The following is an 18247-nucleotide window of genomic DNA, read 5'->3' as shown; positions in this document are numbered from 1 at the left end:
CCCCCTGTAAGTACGAAGTTGAATGTAGCATGGAATGTTCTAGTACTTTTAACATGGAATAACCCCACACTGCCCCTCCTTGTCTCCTGCTCTAGGTCCCTAAACGTGTCTTGTGCAGCCTGTCTGGACTTTGGGGCCCCACAGCCCATCTTGGGCAGGGATCTCCTTGGGCCTGGCCCTGAATGAGGCTGTGCTGTGGGGGGAGCAGGGTAGGGGGCATCCTGGCCTCGGCAGAGGGAGCAGCCGCACTCAGGTTCCAGCGCTTAGCTTGGAAGCCCCCTGGGCCTGTGCAGCCTTGTGGCTGGTAACACCAGTGGTGATGACCATGACCGTGGACCAGGCGCCAGGTCAGCATGGGGCTTGCTTCCTCCCACCCCACAGTTGGCCCCAGAACAGCTCATCCATGTCCATCGACCGAAGAAAAGCTGGGGTCTGTGAGATTGAGGTTGTGTGGAGAGCGGGGGCCCAAGGCCAGGCAGCACAAGGGAACCCGGGCCTGCGAGGGCAGCAGGGCCAGAGACAGCTGTCAGGACGGGCCGTCACGGGTCAGGGCTGAGGGAGAACGGGTGATGTGATGGGCGTGGAGTTTTGGACTTTGCACAATCACATGACATCGCCCCGGTGCAGAGAGGTGGTGAACCCGGGGCGGGGCCCTGGTGTCTCATCCAGCAGCTCGGAGAGGGAGCTCTGGTCCCGTGGACGAGACCAGCAGGGTTCACAAGTAAACCTGGCAAGCAGTCACGTAGGATCCCACCGAGGAGAGTGCAGGAGGGCTGGGGCGGGGGCCTACGTGGGCAGCAGCGCAGAAGGTGGCTCAAGGGAGACCTAGGACCACCGTGAACTTGGTAGTGTGGCCTGCCGCTGTCGGCTCAGCACCGAGAACCTGGAGCCCCTGAGGGGAAGGTGCTGGAAGTTCTCTTGTGCTCAGAGCGGCTGGTGGCAGTGGTGGGGCCCATAGCATCAGTAAGGCCTCAGAGTGGACAGGGCAGGTTGCAGATCGGAGCTACACCTAGGGAGGGCAGAACACACCCGCACCCAGAGCTGCTAGAAGGCAGGTGGGGGCCTCCCCCCTGGGACAGGAGTGGCTCAGGGAACATTCGGGCAGCCACTGCCACCTCTGGCCTGTGCAGGGGAGGGGCTGGGCTGATGGCCACCAGGATTCCTGGTGACAAAGTAAGCTTTCGTGGGTTACTAACGGCGCATTCTAATATTCTGTCACTTTAATGTCCCAGTAGTTGTTAAAGCCTCCGTGTCACTTACCCAAGTGTCCTCTAACTGTCCTTGGTAGCCGTGACCTCCCCCAGGCCCCTGCCCGGCTGCCTGTGCCCTAACGCTGCGCTGTGCTCCACAGGCTGTGTCATCACCATCTCTGGGCGCATGACCTTCACAAGCAATAAGTCCATGGAAATCGAGGTCTTGGTGGACGCCGACCCCGTGGTGGACAACGCGCAGAAGCGCTACCGGGCCGCCAGTGCCTTCTTCACCTACGTGTCCCTGAGCCAGGAGGGCAAGCCACTGCCAGTGCCGCAGCTCGTGGTGAGTGTGACCCAGGACCACTGTCCTCTCCTGGGGGAGCAGATCGGGGCCTGTGGGCTGCACCTGCTGGACTGTGGGGTGGGACTGGGCAGCAGAACAAGAGAGATCCCTCGCCCAGCTCCCGCTCCTCACCTTTCCTGGACGGTGCACTTGACCTCTGACCATGTGACCTTGAGGTTCGGTGGTATTGTGTATGGATGCGAGGCAGGGGTTTGATGGCTGTGCCCTAAGCCCCCTGTCCTCTGCCGCCTGCCGAGGTGCTTGGTGAGGACTGGGGATGGACTGTCCCAGGGTGACCTTGGCATGTGTGTTCTGCCTGACGCCCACCAGGACAGATCCCTGGACTGTGGGGCTAAGGTCCAGGCTTCAGCCCTTCTCTGGCTGAGGCTGCCAGGCTCAGCTGTGCTCTCTGTGCGGCGAGGCAAATACAGGACACGTGGTGGGAGGGTGCCCCTCCCTGTGCCCGTATTCCTGGTGCTGCTGCCCCAGGGTCCCTGTCCTCTGAGCTCTACCTGCATTTCGTGCTGGGGGTCTCATCTCAGATGCAGACCCAGAAGGGTCTTGGATGTCCCAAGGGGCCCTGCAGGGTCACAGACAACCGCACATGATTAGTGTGGCCCAGGGACAACTTCTGTGTCTCTGTTGTAGGGATCTTTCCTTTGTAAACCAGACCCTGTGTCTGTCACTCAGGGACAGCTGCTCTGGGGAGCAGAGGGCCTGGGCTGGTGTCTTTGGGGCGCCTGGTGTGTGTGGAAGCTGCTAGGCTGGGCCCTGGTTCCGGAAGCGCTCACGCGTTCCCCTGCGCCCTCGCACGTCCTGCAGCGTTTGCACTGGGCGCCGGGGGAAGAGCATGTGTTGAGCCCCGTAACAGGGAGGCCTCCCTCCCTCCTCAGCACTGGGAGCTGCTTCCGGGGACGGAGGGGCCCCCAGGCTGGCTCGGGCCGCCTGGCAGCTTGTTTTCTGCTGGGGGCTGAGAGCCACCTCCCCGTGGCACCTCCATCAAGGTCCCCGTACCCCTGTTCCTTCCTGGGGTGGTCCCTACACCTCATCCGGGCCTGCGGGAGCAGCGCCAAAAGGCCATGTGTGAGTAGGGCCATGGTGGTGACCAGTGGCAGCCAAAGCGCCCCCAGGGCCCCCTCCTGTCCCTCCCCTGGCCTCTCGCCTCCTGTCACTGTTGGGTGCTGGCTCTTTGCTGGAGCTGGGTCCTGCTCTCGGGACTCTGATGAGTCAGGCAGTGTGGGCTCCCAGTCGCTGGGGGCGGGGAAGGGGTCTGTGCAGCCGAGCTGATGGTGACTATGGACTTGAAGGAGAAGGACTCAGCCAGACTGATGGAGGGAAAGTGAGCTCCGGGCGGGGCTGGGGCAGGCTCGAGCGCCTGGTACCTTTCTGCCGACCACTTCCGTCCAGCCTGGTGACCACCTGCTCTCTTCCTCCTCTTGTCCTTCCCCAACCCTGCCGCAAGGTGCAGGCCTCACACGGCGCTCTGGACGTGAGCTGGTGGCCTGCCTTGCCCCACTACTCCTCCTCTGCTGGCTTTTAGAATGTGTGATCAGGCGGTGCAAAGATGGGGAGGGGACCCCCCACCATCCCCACCGCATCACTGTCTGCTGATCAGACAGCCCCCGCCCTGTGTGGCCAGGCGTGGGCCTCCACCTGCAGAACCCGGTTCTCCTCCAGGCTGGCCCCTTCCCGGCTCTCCTCAGCCCTGCAGTGCGAGCTGCATGCTCTCTCCTGGGTCCTCTGTGAATCTCCGCCTCCCACAGCCAAATCCCCGAACTCTCCTCCCCAGCTCCTGAGCCCTCAAGGCCTCCTGGACTCCAGCTCCGCTCGGGCAGCAGCATGGCCAGCTCCAAGGACACTGTCAGTCCTTGTCTCACCGGCCTCTCCCTGGCTTTCGGCGTGAGTGGCCAGGCTCCCTGTGAAGCCTGTGCCCTGTTGGTCAGGACCCGCAGGCTCCCTGGCCACCCCCGCCACCCCAAGGTCCTGCTCTCTTTCCCCTCGAGTGGTCAGCCCACTGCTGTGCCTCGCTCGTCATCTGTGTTCGCTGTGGACTCTCAGGCAGACCTGGGCTGCCCCGCCTCTCTTCTCAGGGTCTCCAGAGGCCTCACAAACACAGTTTATCCCCAGCTGAACTCCTGATCTCTCCCTGTCCCGCCAGGGCTGGGCCTGGGGCTGGCCTTCCACAATTCTGCCCCCCACCCTGGGCTGCCTACCCTGCCCCAGCTGCTCTCTCCATTCCTGCTGCCCTGGATCCAACCCCACACTGCATCCCGCCGAGCTTAGGATCCAGGCCAGCTTCACTCCCTCTCCACCCGCACCTCGGCCCCTCCACACACTGGACAGGAGGGCAGGGGGCCGTGCACCTGTGTCCTCAGATGAGCCTTTGCAGTTGCTGGACGTTCCCTCCGTAGATGGCCCTGGAGCCACTTCAGACAAAGCCTCCCCAGTGCCCGCAGCGGCTGTCCCGCTGTCTGCGCCCTCAGCGTCCTCGCTCGTTGTCCCACGTGTGAGCCAGTTTAGTGCCCGTCCCATCCCCAGGGCTGCAGCTCCCAGACCCCACTGGGCTCAGGAGATGTCTATGGGTGAGCCCCAGGCTCTGCTGGTCCCCTGAGCAGTGACCACAGGCCCACACGACTGTGGCCCCCTGTGGGGCTCACATGGACTGGAGTGGGCATGCTGCAGCCATGTTCTCAGGGCCCTTGAACTTGCCAGCCGTGTGACCTTCGGCACGTATTCTGTGTGCCTCAGTTTCTCCTCTGACGATGGTGACAGACGTAGTGCCTGTACACAGGACAAGTAAGAGCCTGACCAGGTCCAGAACTCCTTCCTGGGGCCTCCTCATGCCCGCCCCGGGGGAGAGGCACACAAATGGGCACAAGTGGAGGACATTAGGTAGGGCCAGGGACCGAGAAAATGAGGCAGGCAAGGGCATCGGAGTGTGCCTGGCTGGTTTTTTTTTTTTTTTTTTGGAGAGACAAAGTGACCCAGAGTGTGGTGGGGCAAAGGGGGTATGGAGAGAGGGATCTTGCATCCACTGATTTGCTCCCCAGATGCCCTCAACAGCCAGGGTTGGTCCAGGCTGAAGCCAGGAGCACTGAGTCTCCCATGTGGGCGGCAGGGACTCAGCCACCCGAGCACCCGCTGCCCCCAGGAGCCCACTAGCAGGCAGCTGGGTTGGAAGTGAAGTAGCCAGGACTCCGGCGTGGGATGCAGGTCTCCCCAGCGGCAGCTTGACCCCTCCCCCCCCGCCAGTGCCACAGCACCCATCCTGAGGTTGCCAGTTTAGCCAGGTTCCTTCCAGACAAAGGCCCCAGCAGAACCTGGGGTTGGGAGGAGGAAGGAGCCATCTCGAGGGACAGGACTGTCAAGGTGAAGGGGGTGTCCCAGAGCTGACGGCTGGAGCGGACTGCCCGTCCGGGGGAGCTGGGAAGCAGGAGCACACCGCTGATGCAGGGCCGAGCCAGGACCAGGGTCCAGCCTCAGACATCCTGGGCCCTCCTCTTCCATGCGGCTGTGGGTGGCCGGAATCTATGGGGCTCACGCAGATGGGCGTAAGACCCGGGACAGCCAAGGAGGCAGGCAGTGCTCAGGTAGGCGGGCTGTTCTGGGAGGTGCCCCGCCCAGGAAGCTGGCAGCTGCTGTTTGGCATCTGCCAATCAAGAGAGGGGTTCTCCTTCCACCATCGTCCCTGGGCTGGGAAGGGCCTGCAGTCTGGGAAGAAGACCGTGTTTCCATGCCCCCCGTTTCCTGGGAAGTCCAGTCTTGTGGAGAGCGTCCAGGGGCCAGGGAGGCCTTTGAGTCAGCAGAAACCTGCACAATGGGTGCACAGGGAGAAGGGGCGCGAGGGCTGGCAGGGGCTTCAGGCACCTGCTTGATTGCCAGGAGTAGTGACCGCACCCCCAGGCTCGGGGCCTGCGTGGGCCGGGGGTCGTAGAGCCAGGCTGTCACTTCTCGCCAGAGATGGTCTTGATTGTTCACTGAGGCATTGTGTGGCCCCGCCACGTTAGATAAAAATAGCCACCGGCGGGGAGGCCCCGGCAGACTCCCCAGAGGGATTTTCAGCTGTAGCCGGCCCCTGCGGTGCTGCCTGGGACCACCGAGGTGAGCACGTGCCCTGGGCCTCAGCACACGTGTGCTGCAAGCGGTGTACATGCGTGTGCGCACCGTGCCCTCCTCCTGCTCCCAGCTGCCTCCCCTTCCCCGTCGCCTCCTGTCTATTTTTAGCTCCCTCCCCAGGGCCGGCTGGCTGGGAAGGCAGCTTTTCTGTTTGGAGTTGCTTCTTGGTGAATGTTTGATGCTGGGGAGGGCGGCCGTGGCAGGCTCAGCGTGGAGCGGGCTGCTGGCCGCACTCCATGCCCAGGGCCCCGCCTCCTTGTGGCAGTGCCCTCTGGTCTCAGGGGTTCTGGGGGCAGGGGGATGAACCCCAGACTGCTGACCAGGTCTTCCCAAGACATGTAGGGAGGGACAGCAGCTGCCATGGTCCTGGACCCGTGACCCCCTGGGGACCGGGCACCAGAATGGCCCCAGGGCCTCCCATGGCTGAGTTTCTCCCAGGAGGATGTGGGAAGCCTTTTCTGTCTTTAAGAGGGCAAGAACCAGACTGTGTTGAAGCCAGAGCACGTTCCTGGCCCGTGTGTGTACGCAGCACTGGCTCGGGTTCTCCCAAGGGCCCAGGGAGACAGGCGAATGTGGGAGTGGACGCAGCGGGTGGCGCGGAGGGAGGGCGTTCTGGCCCAGGCCTTGGTTCTGCTGGTGTGTTGCTGACCTATGTCCTTGGATCGCCCAGAAGATGTCTCCCCAAGAGAACTGTGGCTCCGACTGTATGGCCATGGCACGCGTGGCCGTGGAGGCAGTCCTGGCAAAGCCGGTGTGCTTTCCTTGGCTCCCAGCAAACCCAGACTGGGAGGACCTGAGCCCAGAGCCAGCCTGCGCCTGTCAGGGGGCTCTTCCCCAGCCACGTGCCGCTGAGCAGTGCTGGAGGGGCACCAGGGGGGCCTCGAGAGCCTCCCATCAACAGCCGCCGAGAAGGCATGGACGGGTCTTCTAGATCAAGTCTAGTCTCATTCCCGCCGTGTAACCCGTGGGCGCCCCCAAGGGTGCAGTAAGCACGCACCTTCCTGTTTGCCAGCTGTGGGTGCCTCCACTCAGGGCAGCACCTCAGATCCTCGCGTCCCGTAGCCGGTGCCCATGGCCACGTTCACCAGCACCCAGTGTGTGGCTGGGGCGCTGCTCTGGCAGTGCCGCTGTCTGACTGGCAAGATCCAGGGTCCACTGAGGCCAGCCAGTGCCATTGCCATTCCTGGGGAGACGGGGTCGAGGGGATCAGGAGGGGGTCCCTGGCCCTCCTGCTCTGAGCTCGCAAGTCCCACAGCCAGAACTGCGGAGCGGGGCAGATCAGTGGCTGCACAAGTTCGTCCAGCAGGCCGGCCCTGGGCTGCTGGGGCTCGGGCTCCCACCCAGCAGGGTCACCATGAGAGGGTCATGCCCTGCAGTTTCAGCCCTGCAGGGGCACAGAGGAGCCTGTTAGGTGCCCAGAACCCCACGTGGGGCTCCTCGGACACGCCGTCTGCTCTAGCTGGGCCTGTGCATCCTAACCTCGGGAGGGCGCCGAGTCGCTCGCGTGGACAGAGGACTTCACCTCTGTGGCCACTGTGAAGTGCGGGACTGGCCGCTTTGAGCTCTAAGGTTTCCTCTCCGGAAGCCTACGTGAGCTCCAGTCCCCGGTGTGCCCTGGGACTTGCTACCTTGAGCTGCAGGGGACGCCTCTGCCCCACCCCACGCCAGCCAGGCGGCCTGCGACGTGCAAGGCACGTGTGGACGAGGGCTGCTGTGTGAGCTGCTGCCAGCCTGGGAGCAGGGCCCAGGCCCGAGTTGGGCTGAAGAGCCACTCGTAGCCTTCCAGAAGTTGCCTGCGTGCAGTGCTCAGAATCGAGGCGTCACTTTGCACTGACAGTGGGGCTGCAGGCAGGGCGATGCCCGTTTCCATGGCTGACCCTTGTGTCCCTGAGCCTCAGTCTCCTAGCTTGAACCATTATGGGTTGGGCTCTGGCTCCTTGAGGTCTCTCTGGGCAGTGCCAGTGATGACCTAACCAGAGGGCCCTGTACCTTTGCATGGAAGAGGTACAGAGCGGCCTGGGCCCTACGCAGCGGCAGAGGTAGCCACCGTCTCTCCTGGTCATGGTGGGCTGGCCCAGGGAGGGAGGCAAGAGGGCCACATCCCACCCCAGGATGCAGGAGGGAGAGACAGACCCCCAGGCAGGACCCTTGTCGTGGGTTGGGAGCCTCAGGGGCTCCACGGCTCGGGGAGACATGGGACACCCAAGTGTCAGGGCTCTGCAGGCACTGAGGGAACCACGCCCTGCCCAGAGAGCAGCGTGGCCAGGAGAGCCGGGAGCAGCGCCGGGGCCCTGCCTCCCGCGGCCTCGCTCCCAGGACTCGCTCTGCCTGCTGCCGTCATCTGTTTGGCCCAGGTTAAGCATCTGTAACAGCTTTTTACTTGTGGACAATTTGGGGGAATTCAGCTGTTGCTATAATCACAAGCTTGGTGCCATTGTCCCTGGAAGGGTCCGGCCCTTGGTGAGGGAAGCCCCTCCCCCAGCTGGAGGGCTGCATCTCATTTGTTAGGCCAGTCATTCGTTCACTCCGTGGATGCCCCCAGGTCTCTGCTGTGAGCCCAGCAGGGCAGAGGCTGCAGGGGGGAGCTCCGGCCAGGGCCCGGCAGGAGTTAGCGCTCTGCAAATGGCACTTCCTGTATTGCCATTGCCAGGTGGGGACAGCGGGGTCCACCCACCTGGCACGGGACTGCCCAGGACCAACCTGACCCCTGCCTCTGCCAGCAGCCTCCTGTTGGCCATCGCACAGTGGAATCTCTCGGCCATTATTTCAGGTCTGGGCAGTCTCCCTGGGGAGGGGAGCCCCTGGCCAGGGTGTGTCTGCCTCTCCACAGTGATCTCATTACTGGGGACTTCCGCCAGTCCTGCCCCTGCCGGTCGCTGCCCCTGGACATCTCAGCTGGGCTTACCCCAGGTGTGCAGCCTCCGGGGCAGCCAGTGGTGGATGGGCTCAGCCTCCCAGGTGCCCAGCCCAGCCCCACCGAGGATGTCAGTTTGTGAGGCTTGTGAGGCTTGGGGGTCCCCGAGCCAGGTGAGCTCACCACGGCCCTGCCTCTTCTCCACGCTCAGTGCCCTCAGCAGGCTGTGCTGTCGCCCTGGTCACCAGACAAGTCTTAGTGGCCTCCATGATTGCCCCGAGGCCCCTCCCATCCCCCACTGGGGCATGGACGCCAGCGTGCTGCGTGGCTGGTTAAGAGGACCCGAGTCCCCCAGGCTGCCAGAGACTTGTTTCACCGCTGGGAACGCTCATCGCCCCAAAAAGGACAAGCTATTGATTCTGCCGAGGGTGGGGCTCAGCCACGTTCCAAATGTGTGTCCTGGAAGCACAGAAACTGCAGAATGGAAAACATTTGGTCGCAGCAGTGGGCTCCGACAGCCACAGGCTTCCCCCGCGGTGGAAGAAAGCCCAGAAGCGCTGAGGGGGAGGGCAGAGATGCAGGCCTGGGGCCGGGGAGCCACCAGGCGGGCGGGGACCGAGGCATGCGCAGAGCTGCTGGGAGCTGGTGCACTTTGACCTGCCGCCTTCACGTGACCCCCGGGCCATCTGGCCCGTCTCCCAGGGCAGTGCCCTGATGGGCAGCTGCGCAGCACTGAGGCAGGTCCTTGGAAAAGCCAGCGGCCAGCAGGGGGACCCTACAGGCACAAGCACACACACTCCACGGGCGAGCTCACGGGCAGCAGCCAGGGCGGGGAGCCCTCGGCCTGGTCACCTCGTTGAGTCCCCATTGCACCAGGGAAGCTGGCCCTGGGCAGGGGGGCAGTGCTCCTGAGCCCAGAGTCACGGCCAAGCTGCCGGCAGCCCCCACTGCGTCGCCAGTGCTCGGGGAGCCCCCAGAGGCTGGGCAGGGCTGCTGTTGGGTGTGGCCCAGGCCGCAAGCCCTGCTCCCCATTGGCAGCCTCAGGCCCTGGAGATAAATGTTTGCTCTTCCTGGGAGGGAGCTTTCTCCTTCTCCCTGCCACCTCCGACCCTCCATTCAAAACAGCGGCGGCCAGCAACTGCTGTATTTGTTTACTTTGCTAAAGGAGGGAGACGGCTGTGAGGAGGCGGCAGCTGGGTCCTGGATGGCAGCCGTGTGCCAGCAGCCATCTGTCTCCTGCCAGCTCCCCCCACCGCAGGGATACAGCAGCCCCTCGGCCACTCACGGGAGAGACGCCCTGCTGCCAGCAGGCCTGGGACCCTGCTCCGACGTGGAGCAGTCGCTGCCTGTCTCTCTCTCTCTCTCTCTCTCTCTGCCATTTCCTCGGCTGCCTGGGCCCCCGCTTCCTCGGTCATCTTCTTTACGAACTTGTGCCCTGGCTGGGCACCCTTCCAGGGAACAGGGGAGGCAGACCCCCAGCGTTGGGATGGCGCTGCTCGCAGGGGGGCACTGGGCACAGCGATGTGGAGGCTGAGGAGGCAGAACAGGGCTCCCAGGCCCGCCGTGGCTCTGTCTCGGAGCCACGAGCACTCAGTGCATGCCAGTGTCCCCAGAGACAGCAGAGCGATGTGCCGGCGGCTGGCTCCCTCCTCCCGGGCTCTTGCACAGTCTGGGCCTGGCTCCCTGGCTGACCTCCCGCCCATCCATCATCGGCAGCATTTGTTTGATCGTGGCGGTGAGGTCGCTGGGAGTGTTGAGCACCCGAGACTCTGCAGAGCAGCCTCGAGGCCTGGCGCTGGGCGCCGGCTTCTCCCCCCGACCCTGTGTCGGCAGTGCTCAGCCTGTGCCCCTTGGGTCGCCTGCTGATTGACCTAATGAGAGAAGTGGCCAGAGCCTGTGGCATGCACACTGGGAACACTTGGTGACTGCGGAGGCTGTTTGGGGATGCGGTGGAGGGCAGGGGCCCTGACCCGACGGAGGACGGCCCAGGGAGGTCCCGGGAGGCTGCATCGTCACAGCTGGCTGCCGAGCGCGAGCGCCTGCCTGCCGATGGCTCTCGGCACCTTGCTCGCTTCCTCCAGCCCAGCCCTGGGGTGGCCCCGACCAGGCGTCCGGCGTGACTCGGCCGCCCTGGGACCTTCTCCCCTCACTGCACTCCCCTGCTGTGCCCCCCCCCAAGGATTCCTCGTGTGTGCAGGGCTGGGACAGACGGGGGCTGCCTTCCCGAGGCGGCCAGCCAGTTCACATTTTGGGGATCAGGAGGGCACCCTGCGGCTCGCCGTCCACGTAGGGCTCACGGGAGCTGTGTGTCGGCACCTGGCCGAAGAGAAGCTGGTGTCTGGCGCACAGCTTGGTTCTCCGGAGCCACCCCCTCCCCAGAGGCACCCGACCACAGGGACTGGGCAGGGCAGCACCAGCAGAGATGGTGTCTGCGCCCGGGAGGCAGAGCGCCCAGCCCGTCCCCGCCGCCATGCGTGGGGGCCCAGGTAGGCCCTGTAGGCACTGCCACTGCCCTGCTGTCACACTGGGAAGTTCCCTAGCCTCTCTGCTTCCCTCCCTCCCTTATACAAGGGGGCAGTCCGTGGGATGCTTCCTCGTGGGCTTGTTGGGGGCGTGCTGATGTGCTTGGCGTGGGACAATTCAGCCCACGCAGGCTCTCCCTAAAATCTGGGTGACCAGAGAAGCTCCTCTTGCCATCCTGGTCACCACCCCAGGTTAACCCTGTGCGCAGCCCCGGCTGGGGGTGAGGGGGTGGGAAGGTCTCAGCTCGGCTGCTCCCATGGGGCCCCTCATGTCCTCAGTCATGGCAGGAGGCTCAGCGGGCCCTGGAAGGATATGGCCACGTGTCCACTAACCCCGCCATGGGCCACGAGCCGTGGGAGCTCACCCAGCTCACGTGCTCTGTTGCCTGGTGATCAGGGAGTTGGGAGCTGGGAGTCGGCCTCGGCAGCAGGTCTGTAAGAGTCGAGGGCCACAGAGGTTCCCAGCTCTTAGGCGAAGGCTTCCTGTGGACAGAGCCGTGCTCTGTGCCCGGGGCTGAGTGCACGCAGATGGAATGGGCCAGAAAGCATTGTGTGTTGCCCTGAGTTAGCACCTACACGTGTGAAGGAGGGCAGGTGGTGGTGTTAACATGGCGCCAGAGCCGCCTCCGTGATGTGCACGGTGAGCTGGGCGTCTGTCCCCCGTGTGTCCCCCGCCCATTGTCACAGTGTGCACGGCGTGCTGGGCGTCTGTCCCCCCGTCTGTCCCCCGCCCACTGTCACAGTGTGCACAGTTAGCTGGGCGTCTGTCCCCCCGTCTGTCCCCCGCCCACTGTCACAGTGTGCATGGCGTGCTGGGTGTCTGTCCCCCCGTCTGTCCCCCACCCACTGTCACAGTGTGCACGGCGTGCTGGGCGTCTGTCCCCCCGTCTGTCCCCCGCCCACTGTCACAGTGTGCACAGTTAGCTGGGCGTCTGTCCCCCGCCCACTGTCACAGTGTACACGGTGAGCTGGGCGTCTGTCCCCCCGTGTGTCCCCCACCCACCACCATGATGTGCACGGCGTGCTGGGCGTCTGTCCCCCCGTCTGTCCCCCGCCCACTGTCACAGTGTGCACGGCGTGCTGGGCGTCTGTCCCCCGTCTGTCCCCCGCCCACCACCACGATGTACACGGTGAGCTGGGCGTCTGTCCCCCCGTCTGTCCCCCGCCCACTGTCACAGTGTGCACGGCGTGCTGGGCGTGTGTCCCCCACCCACCAGCATGATGTGCATGGTGTGCTGGGCGTCTGTCCCCCCGTCTGTCCCCCGCCCACTGTCACAGTGTGCACGGTGAGCTGGGCGTCTGTCCCCCGTCTGTCCCCCGCCCACTGTCACTATGTACACGGTGTGCTGGGCGTCTGTCCCCCCGTCTGTCCCCCGCCCACTGTCACAGTGTGCACGGCGTGCTGGGCGTCTGTCCCCCCGTCTGTCCCCCACCCACTGTCACAGTGTGCACGGCGTGCTGGGCGTCTGTCCCCCCGTGTGTCCCCCACCCACCACCACGATGTGCACGGCGTGCTGGGCGTCTGTCTGCCCGTGTGTCCCCCGCCCACTGTCACAGTGTGCACAGTGAGCTGGGCGTCTGTCCCCCCGTGTATCCCCCACCCACCACCATCATGTGCATGGTATTCTGGGCATCTGTCCCTCTGTGTCCCCCACCCACCATCACAATGTACACAGTGTGCTGGGCGTCTGTCCCCACTGTGTCCCCCACCCAGCATCATGATGTGCCCAGTGATCTGGGCATTTGTCCCCCCGTGTGTCCCCTGCCCACTGCTGATGCCTCGGGCTTTGAGGTCGTTTGTGTCCAGGGAAGGGAAGTGGTGGGTCCCCTTGGTCTGTAGCTGCTGTCGTGGGTAGTTTTTCACCAAAAAAGCTACAAAAGTGAGGAGAAGGTGGAATTCCTGTGTGGTTCCCGACACGAGGCCATGCTGTGAGTCGGCTCAGGCGGCATAGCTGGCCTCCAGGTGTCTGTGTTTTTCTGCGTGGTAAGGGCCTGTCTTTGCTAATCGAGGGGCCCTGGGGGCCACTGGCCCTGCAGCCTCAGAGTAGGCGCTTCTCCTGCTAGAGATTCACCCAGCGTCGTAGGCTTTGATGCTGCAGACGGACTGGGGGCTCACAGACCCCAGAAGTCGACCGCCCACCGCCCTGGACAGGGTGCCGGCACATCCAGTGTCTGGCCACAGCTGCGTTCTGCTTCGTGGGTGACCGTCTGCACCGTGTCCCACGTGGCAGAAGGGCCTGGGGCTCCTTAAGCCTCTTTATGAGAGCACTGATGCCCTCCACAAGGTGTCCCACCTTGGTGGTCAGGGTTCCAGTCTGGGAGGTCTTCAGGGACACCAGCACTCAGACCACGGCAGAAGGGGCCCAGCAGGCCTCCTGGCCCGACCCTCCCCCCACCCCAGTGGCAGGCTGTTGGCCCGCTCACAGCCACCACCACCGCGAGGCCCTTCCCCACCTGCCCCCCACTTCACAGGTGAGGAAGGGGATGCAGGGTGATCAGGAACCTGCCTGGGGTCCCCTAGCAGCTAGGAGGCCCTGATGACCACTGCCCTCTGCAGGCCCCAGGGGTCGCTGTCGTGACGAGGGCTGGCCTTCCTGCTTAGTGAGTCGGCTGCTGTAGCCGCGGGCAGCGGGCCCTGGACCCTCCCAGGAGCTCAGCCGCCTCCCCGGCTCCCTCCCTCCTGAGCCGCGCCTGCACCCTCGGGCCCTCTCCTGCTCTGCTGCCCCCTCTTGCCATGCGGTAGTCGCTTCCTGCTGCCTGCAATGGTCCCCCTGCCCCACAGCATCACTTCCCAAGGTTCCAGTCACCTGTGGTCCGTCACCATCTGGAAATGGGACGTGGAAAGTTCTGGGAATAAACAATTCGTGAGCTTGAAGTTGCATGGCGTTCCGATTCCGTGATGAAATCTTGCTCCATCTGGATGTGACTGTCCGTGCCCAGCACCTCCACACGCACGCTGCAGACGCCAGCACTCGGCCCCGTGCCCCGTGCGTCCATGCCGTAGACCCTGCCTGCTTGGCAGCCGTCTGTCCTGCTGGTACTGCAGAGCTCGCGTTCCAGTGACCCAAAGCCGGTGCAGTCGGGCGCCCTGGTGTTGGTGTTGATCTCTTGTGTCGTCGTTGTGCAGGGTTCCGTGCTGTGTGCAGCTTCGGGCATCCACGGGCTGGGGTCTAGGACAAGGGGACGACTGGAATGGTTTGCTTGCTTTTCTGTGTATCAGCAGTTCCCCGAGGACAGGGTCCTCAGCTCCTGGCACAGTGGAACTTGGAGGGGCCACCTGTACCTTTGTGGCGGCGTGGGTGCAGGCTGCTGACCGGAGTGGGGAGGGTGCCGGGCGTCGATCCAGTGAGCGTCCGCTGGGCGCCGCTGTGCCTTCACGCGCTGGGATTTGACGGGATGGGGGTGCCGCCACCCTGGGCTTTCACCTTTACCTTCCTAGACAGGGGAGAGCTCCGCTGAGGCCCAGGCACACACTGAGCCGTTCACCCCCTCACCCCCTTCATCTTCAGAGCAGGGGGTCTTAGCGTACTTGCAGAGTGGTGCACCAATCGCCACAGTTTGAAAACATTTTCGTCACCCAAAAAGAAGTGCCGCACCCCTGAGTCATTGCTGGCCCCCAACCGCCTGCCCCCCACCACACACAGCTGTGGCTGCCACTGGTCCGAACCTGTCTCCGAGGAGTTGCCTGTTGGTGACACTTGGTGTCCCAGACTTGGGGCTCAGCGTCTGCTGTCTTCAGTGACTGACGTAGGCATGGGCTGGGAGGCGCTGGGCCTGAGGACCATCCTGCGAGTGAGTGGACGCTGGCCCGTTCTGCAGGGGAGCTTTGTGGGGCCACAGGCCTAGTCAGTGGGGCAGCCAGCATTCAGCCAGGCCCAGAGAGGCGGCTGGGCCGCACGGGGCGGGGCATGCAGCATGGCAGGTGCTGAGGTGCGCGAGCCTGTGCCCTGGCCAGGGTGCGCCTACACACAGGCTCAGTCCCGCATCCCCAGGGCTCTGAGGCCAGCTGTGAGGGCACAGGAGCAGGCCAATGGCAGGATGGCACCAATACCACCCAGCCAAACCAAGTTGGTGGCCAGGGCCCAGGGAAAGGAGTCCTGGCCACATCAAGTTGGAGACTTGACCTTTGAGACCTCAGAGCCCTGGGTCCAGCGGTCATTGTCCATCGACGAGGTCGTTCGTGATCAGGCTCCCAATGTGCCTGGCCCCAGAACAACGGGAGTGCGGCTCCCGTATTGGGATTGGGGGATGGAGGCCAGCGAGGCCGGGCCCACTGAGGCCTCTCCCTGCTGCGGGATGGAGGCCAGTGGCAAGCACAAGGGTGGGGCAGGAATGAGCCTTGCCAGGGTGGGAGCCAAAGTGCCCAAAGGGACCTGCAGATGGACAGATGGACGGTGGCTTTGGGACCAGGCAGCCTTCAGGGCAGCTCGAGGCATCAGCGCCCCAAGCCATTCGGCCCCGCCCAGCGCCTTGGAGCCCTAGGAGCACCAGGCACTTAGGGAGCAGGTTCCTCACCAGTGTCTCACATCTGTGTGTTTCCAGGCATGCCAGGAGGAGAAACACAAAGTCTTCCCATCAGACAGGCCCAGCAGGCTCAGGGAGCTGTCGCCTCTGCCCAGCCGCCGTGCCTGGGCCAGGCTCCCTCTCTTATACTGGAGGATTCCTTTTCTTTTGAAACTCCTGGCTTCTTTCCCCTGGGAGCAAACGCCCCACCAGCTGGGGGCAGAGGGGCTTAGCAGAGGGCAGCTGGTTTTAACTTCGGGTTGATTTTGCTTGTAGCAGCCATAACTGGGCTGGGCCACAGCTAGGAGTTTAGAACCCAGCCGTGAACACCAAGATCGAGTGTAGAACTCAGCCGTGGGCTCCCATGTGAGTAGCAGGAACCCAAGCACTTGAGCCACCACCTGCTGCCTCCCAGCGTCTGCGTTAGGAAGCTGGGGTTGGGCACAGAGCCTGGACTAGAACCCAGCACTGACACAGAACACGGGTGTTCCAAGTGGCATCCTAACCACTGAGCCAAAAGCCCCTGCCTTTAGACTCGAGGCAGGGGCGAGGCACATAGCCCAGCCCCGGCCCCTTCTCCACTCTCCTCCCACGCCTGCATGGTCTCCCATGGCTGCCACAGCTGCTCCAAGGCCAGGAAAGCTCAGTACCAGCCCTGGCAGGCCCGTCTCGGCCGTAGACGGGGTCCTCGGTAAGCTGGGGCTGCTGTCCCTCTTCCAAGCCGCGGTGTGGTGGGCGTGAGCTGCGGGTTTCCATCCCAGTACACAAGTAGGTTCCAGGGGAGAAGAGGTCGCTGCTGGCCTATCCTGGTGGCCTTGATCTTGCATTCTTGGCCACTTCAGATGCCTCCATGTGGACATGGAGTGGAGGGGGCTACACAGAGTGTGGCCCGTGGGCCAGCAGCCTCGCTCACGCGGGAGCTCGCTGGAGTGGCACGCTGCTGGGTGCCCACACGTGCCCAGGAAGCTCAGGATCTTGTCTCCGTGCAGCCGCTGCTACGGCTGGGACCATTTCCCCCTGGGCTTGCTTCAAGTCAATCTGTAGCCTCAAATTTCATTTTTTTTAAAAAGTCACCCAGAGATCAAAGCAGAACAGCAGGAGGGACTCCTGCAACAAAGCGTCTTGGAAAAGCCCAGTGTTCATGTGTGCACAGAAGATTCTGCAAACAGAACCCGGAACCACTGCGAGGAGCGCGGGCGTATTTCCTTAAATGCCCGGATGTGCTGTCGGCTCCACACCAGCAAGGTCTCGACGACTTACAGCTGGCCGCACTTAGCCACCAGCACCGGCGAAGGCCGAGGGGAGGCTGTGCTTGGTGTGACCTGGCCGCCTGTCCTGGCTTTTGCCAATAGCCCATTTGTGTGTAAAACACTAGGCCTGGAAATAGCTGCTGGGGCTGGGAGTCGTCGCGGGTGAAGGGCAACTGCCCGGGTCGTTGGCTCCCAGACACCATCTGATGCCACAGTGAAATGCCGGCCCGAGGACTCGGCACAGCTCATAAACCCAGGTCCCGGCCCCGGCGGGTACCAGCCAGAACTTTGCGGCAGGACAGAAGGGACCACCTAGTGCTGCCACGGTGGCATCTGTCCAGGGGCCACACAGCTTAGCCAGAGAGTGAAAGGGGCGGCCACCCATCCTCCCCACAGGTCAACAGGCTGAGCCAGGACCACCCCGGTGAAACTCAGCCCTGGGCCAAGCCCCACTTATCAGCTGGCTCCGCCCTCCCCAGTACTGGACTCGGCTCAAGCCGCTAGGAGGAAGCAGGCAGCAGGCGGGGCGCCTCGGCCGAGGTGCCGCTTCCAGAGCATCTGCTCGGGCCAGGAAGCGGTGGCGGGGCTCCCTCCACAAAGCAGGCAGCTTCTCCTGCCGCAGGACAGCGGCTCTCTCAAGGTCACAGCCAGCACAGCGTCCGCCCTTTCTCTCTGGGGCAGAGACCCGGGGCTGCTGGCGTCCCTGGAGGTGGAGCAAACACAGGGTCCTTTTCTTCCCGCTCACCGCCACCTTGAGAGCCCACGAGGGCACTCTCCCTGAAGCTCATGGCCAGGGAGCCCCTGGGAGAGGTGCAGTCTGCGTGTCCACAGGGTGCCGCCAGCCCACTGTGCCCTCAGTGTCCCCCGGCCGGAGCTCTGCCCCCCAAAGCCCCCTGGGCTCAGCAGGCAGGCCTATCAGAAGGAGGCATGAGACCCCCACCTGGCACCTGGCACTCCCGGAGCCCATCGGAGCCTGGGCACAGCCCTCAGCCCCCTCTCCTGGGGTAGTGCAGACACACGGGGCGGGGGGGTGAGGGCCCAGCTCAGGCAGCCCAGCCCGGCTCTCACCTGCCTGTTTTCTGTGTTGTCCACAGCCTGAGACCGAGGACGAGAAGAGGCGCTTTGAGGAAGGCAAAGGACGGTACCTGCAGGTGAAGGCCAAGCGCCAGGGCCAAGCGGAGCCCCAGCCCTAGGCCTGCCCAGTGCTGGGCTCCGAGCGGCTGCCAGGACGGGCCCAGCCTCCAGTCACTTAGAAGTCGCCCCCTTGGCCAGATCCCCAGTTCACGTTGCGAGCCAGTGTCGTGTGTGTGTGTCGCAGTGTTAACCTGTACTCTCTCCTGGAAGTCTGTACACCAAAGCTTTATTTATCTCCTCCCAGTGTCAGTGCTACTCCGCATCGCCCAGGTGCCACACGCACCTCGTGGTGGGAAAGGTCAGCACACAAATAAAGATGCTGTTTGTCTGCA

At 63.9% G+C, this 18247-nt stretch overlaps 1 protein-coding gene across 1 annotated transcript in view; it reads left to right on the top strand.

The window, feature by feature from the left end:
• Positions 1-18247, top strand: part of ACOT7 (acyl-CoA thioesterase 7) — a 100553-nt gene extending 82306 nt beyond the window's left edge. Inside the window, exons 8-9 of the mRNA XM_062190351.1 lie at positions 1352-1536; positions 17876-18247. Of these exons, the coding sequence (XP_062046335.1) occupies positions 1352-1536; positions 17876-17974 (284 nt within the window). The 3' untranslated portion in view covers positions 17975-18247. The remainder of the gene's footprint in view (positions 1-1351; positions 1537-17875) is intronic.

The sequence above is a fragment of the Lepus europaeus genome, chromosome 5 (assembly GCF_033115175.1).
Source record: "Lepus europaeus isolate LE1 chromosome 5, mLepTim1.pri, whole genome shotgun sequence".
Classification (NCBI taxonomy): domain Eukaryota; kingdom Metazoa; phylum Chordata; class Mammalia; order Lagomorpha; family Leporidae; genus Lepus; species Lepus europaeus.
The sequence above is the reverse complement of the archived record's forward strand: the minus strand, read 5'-3'. Positions and strand labels throughout refer to the sequence as shown.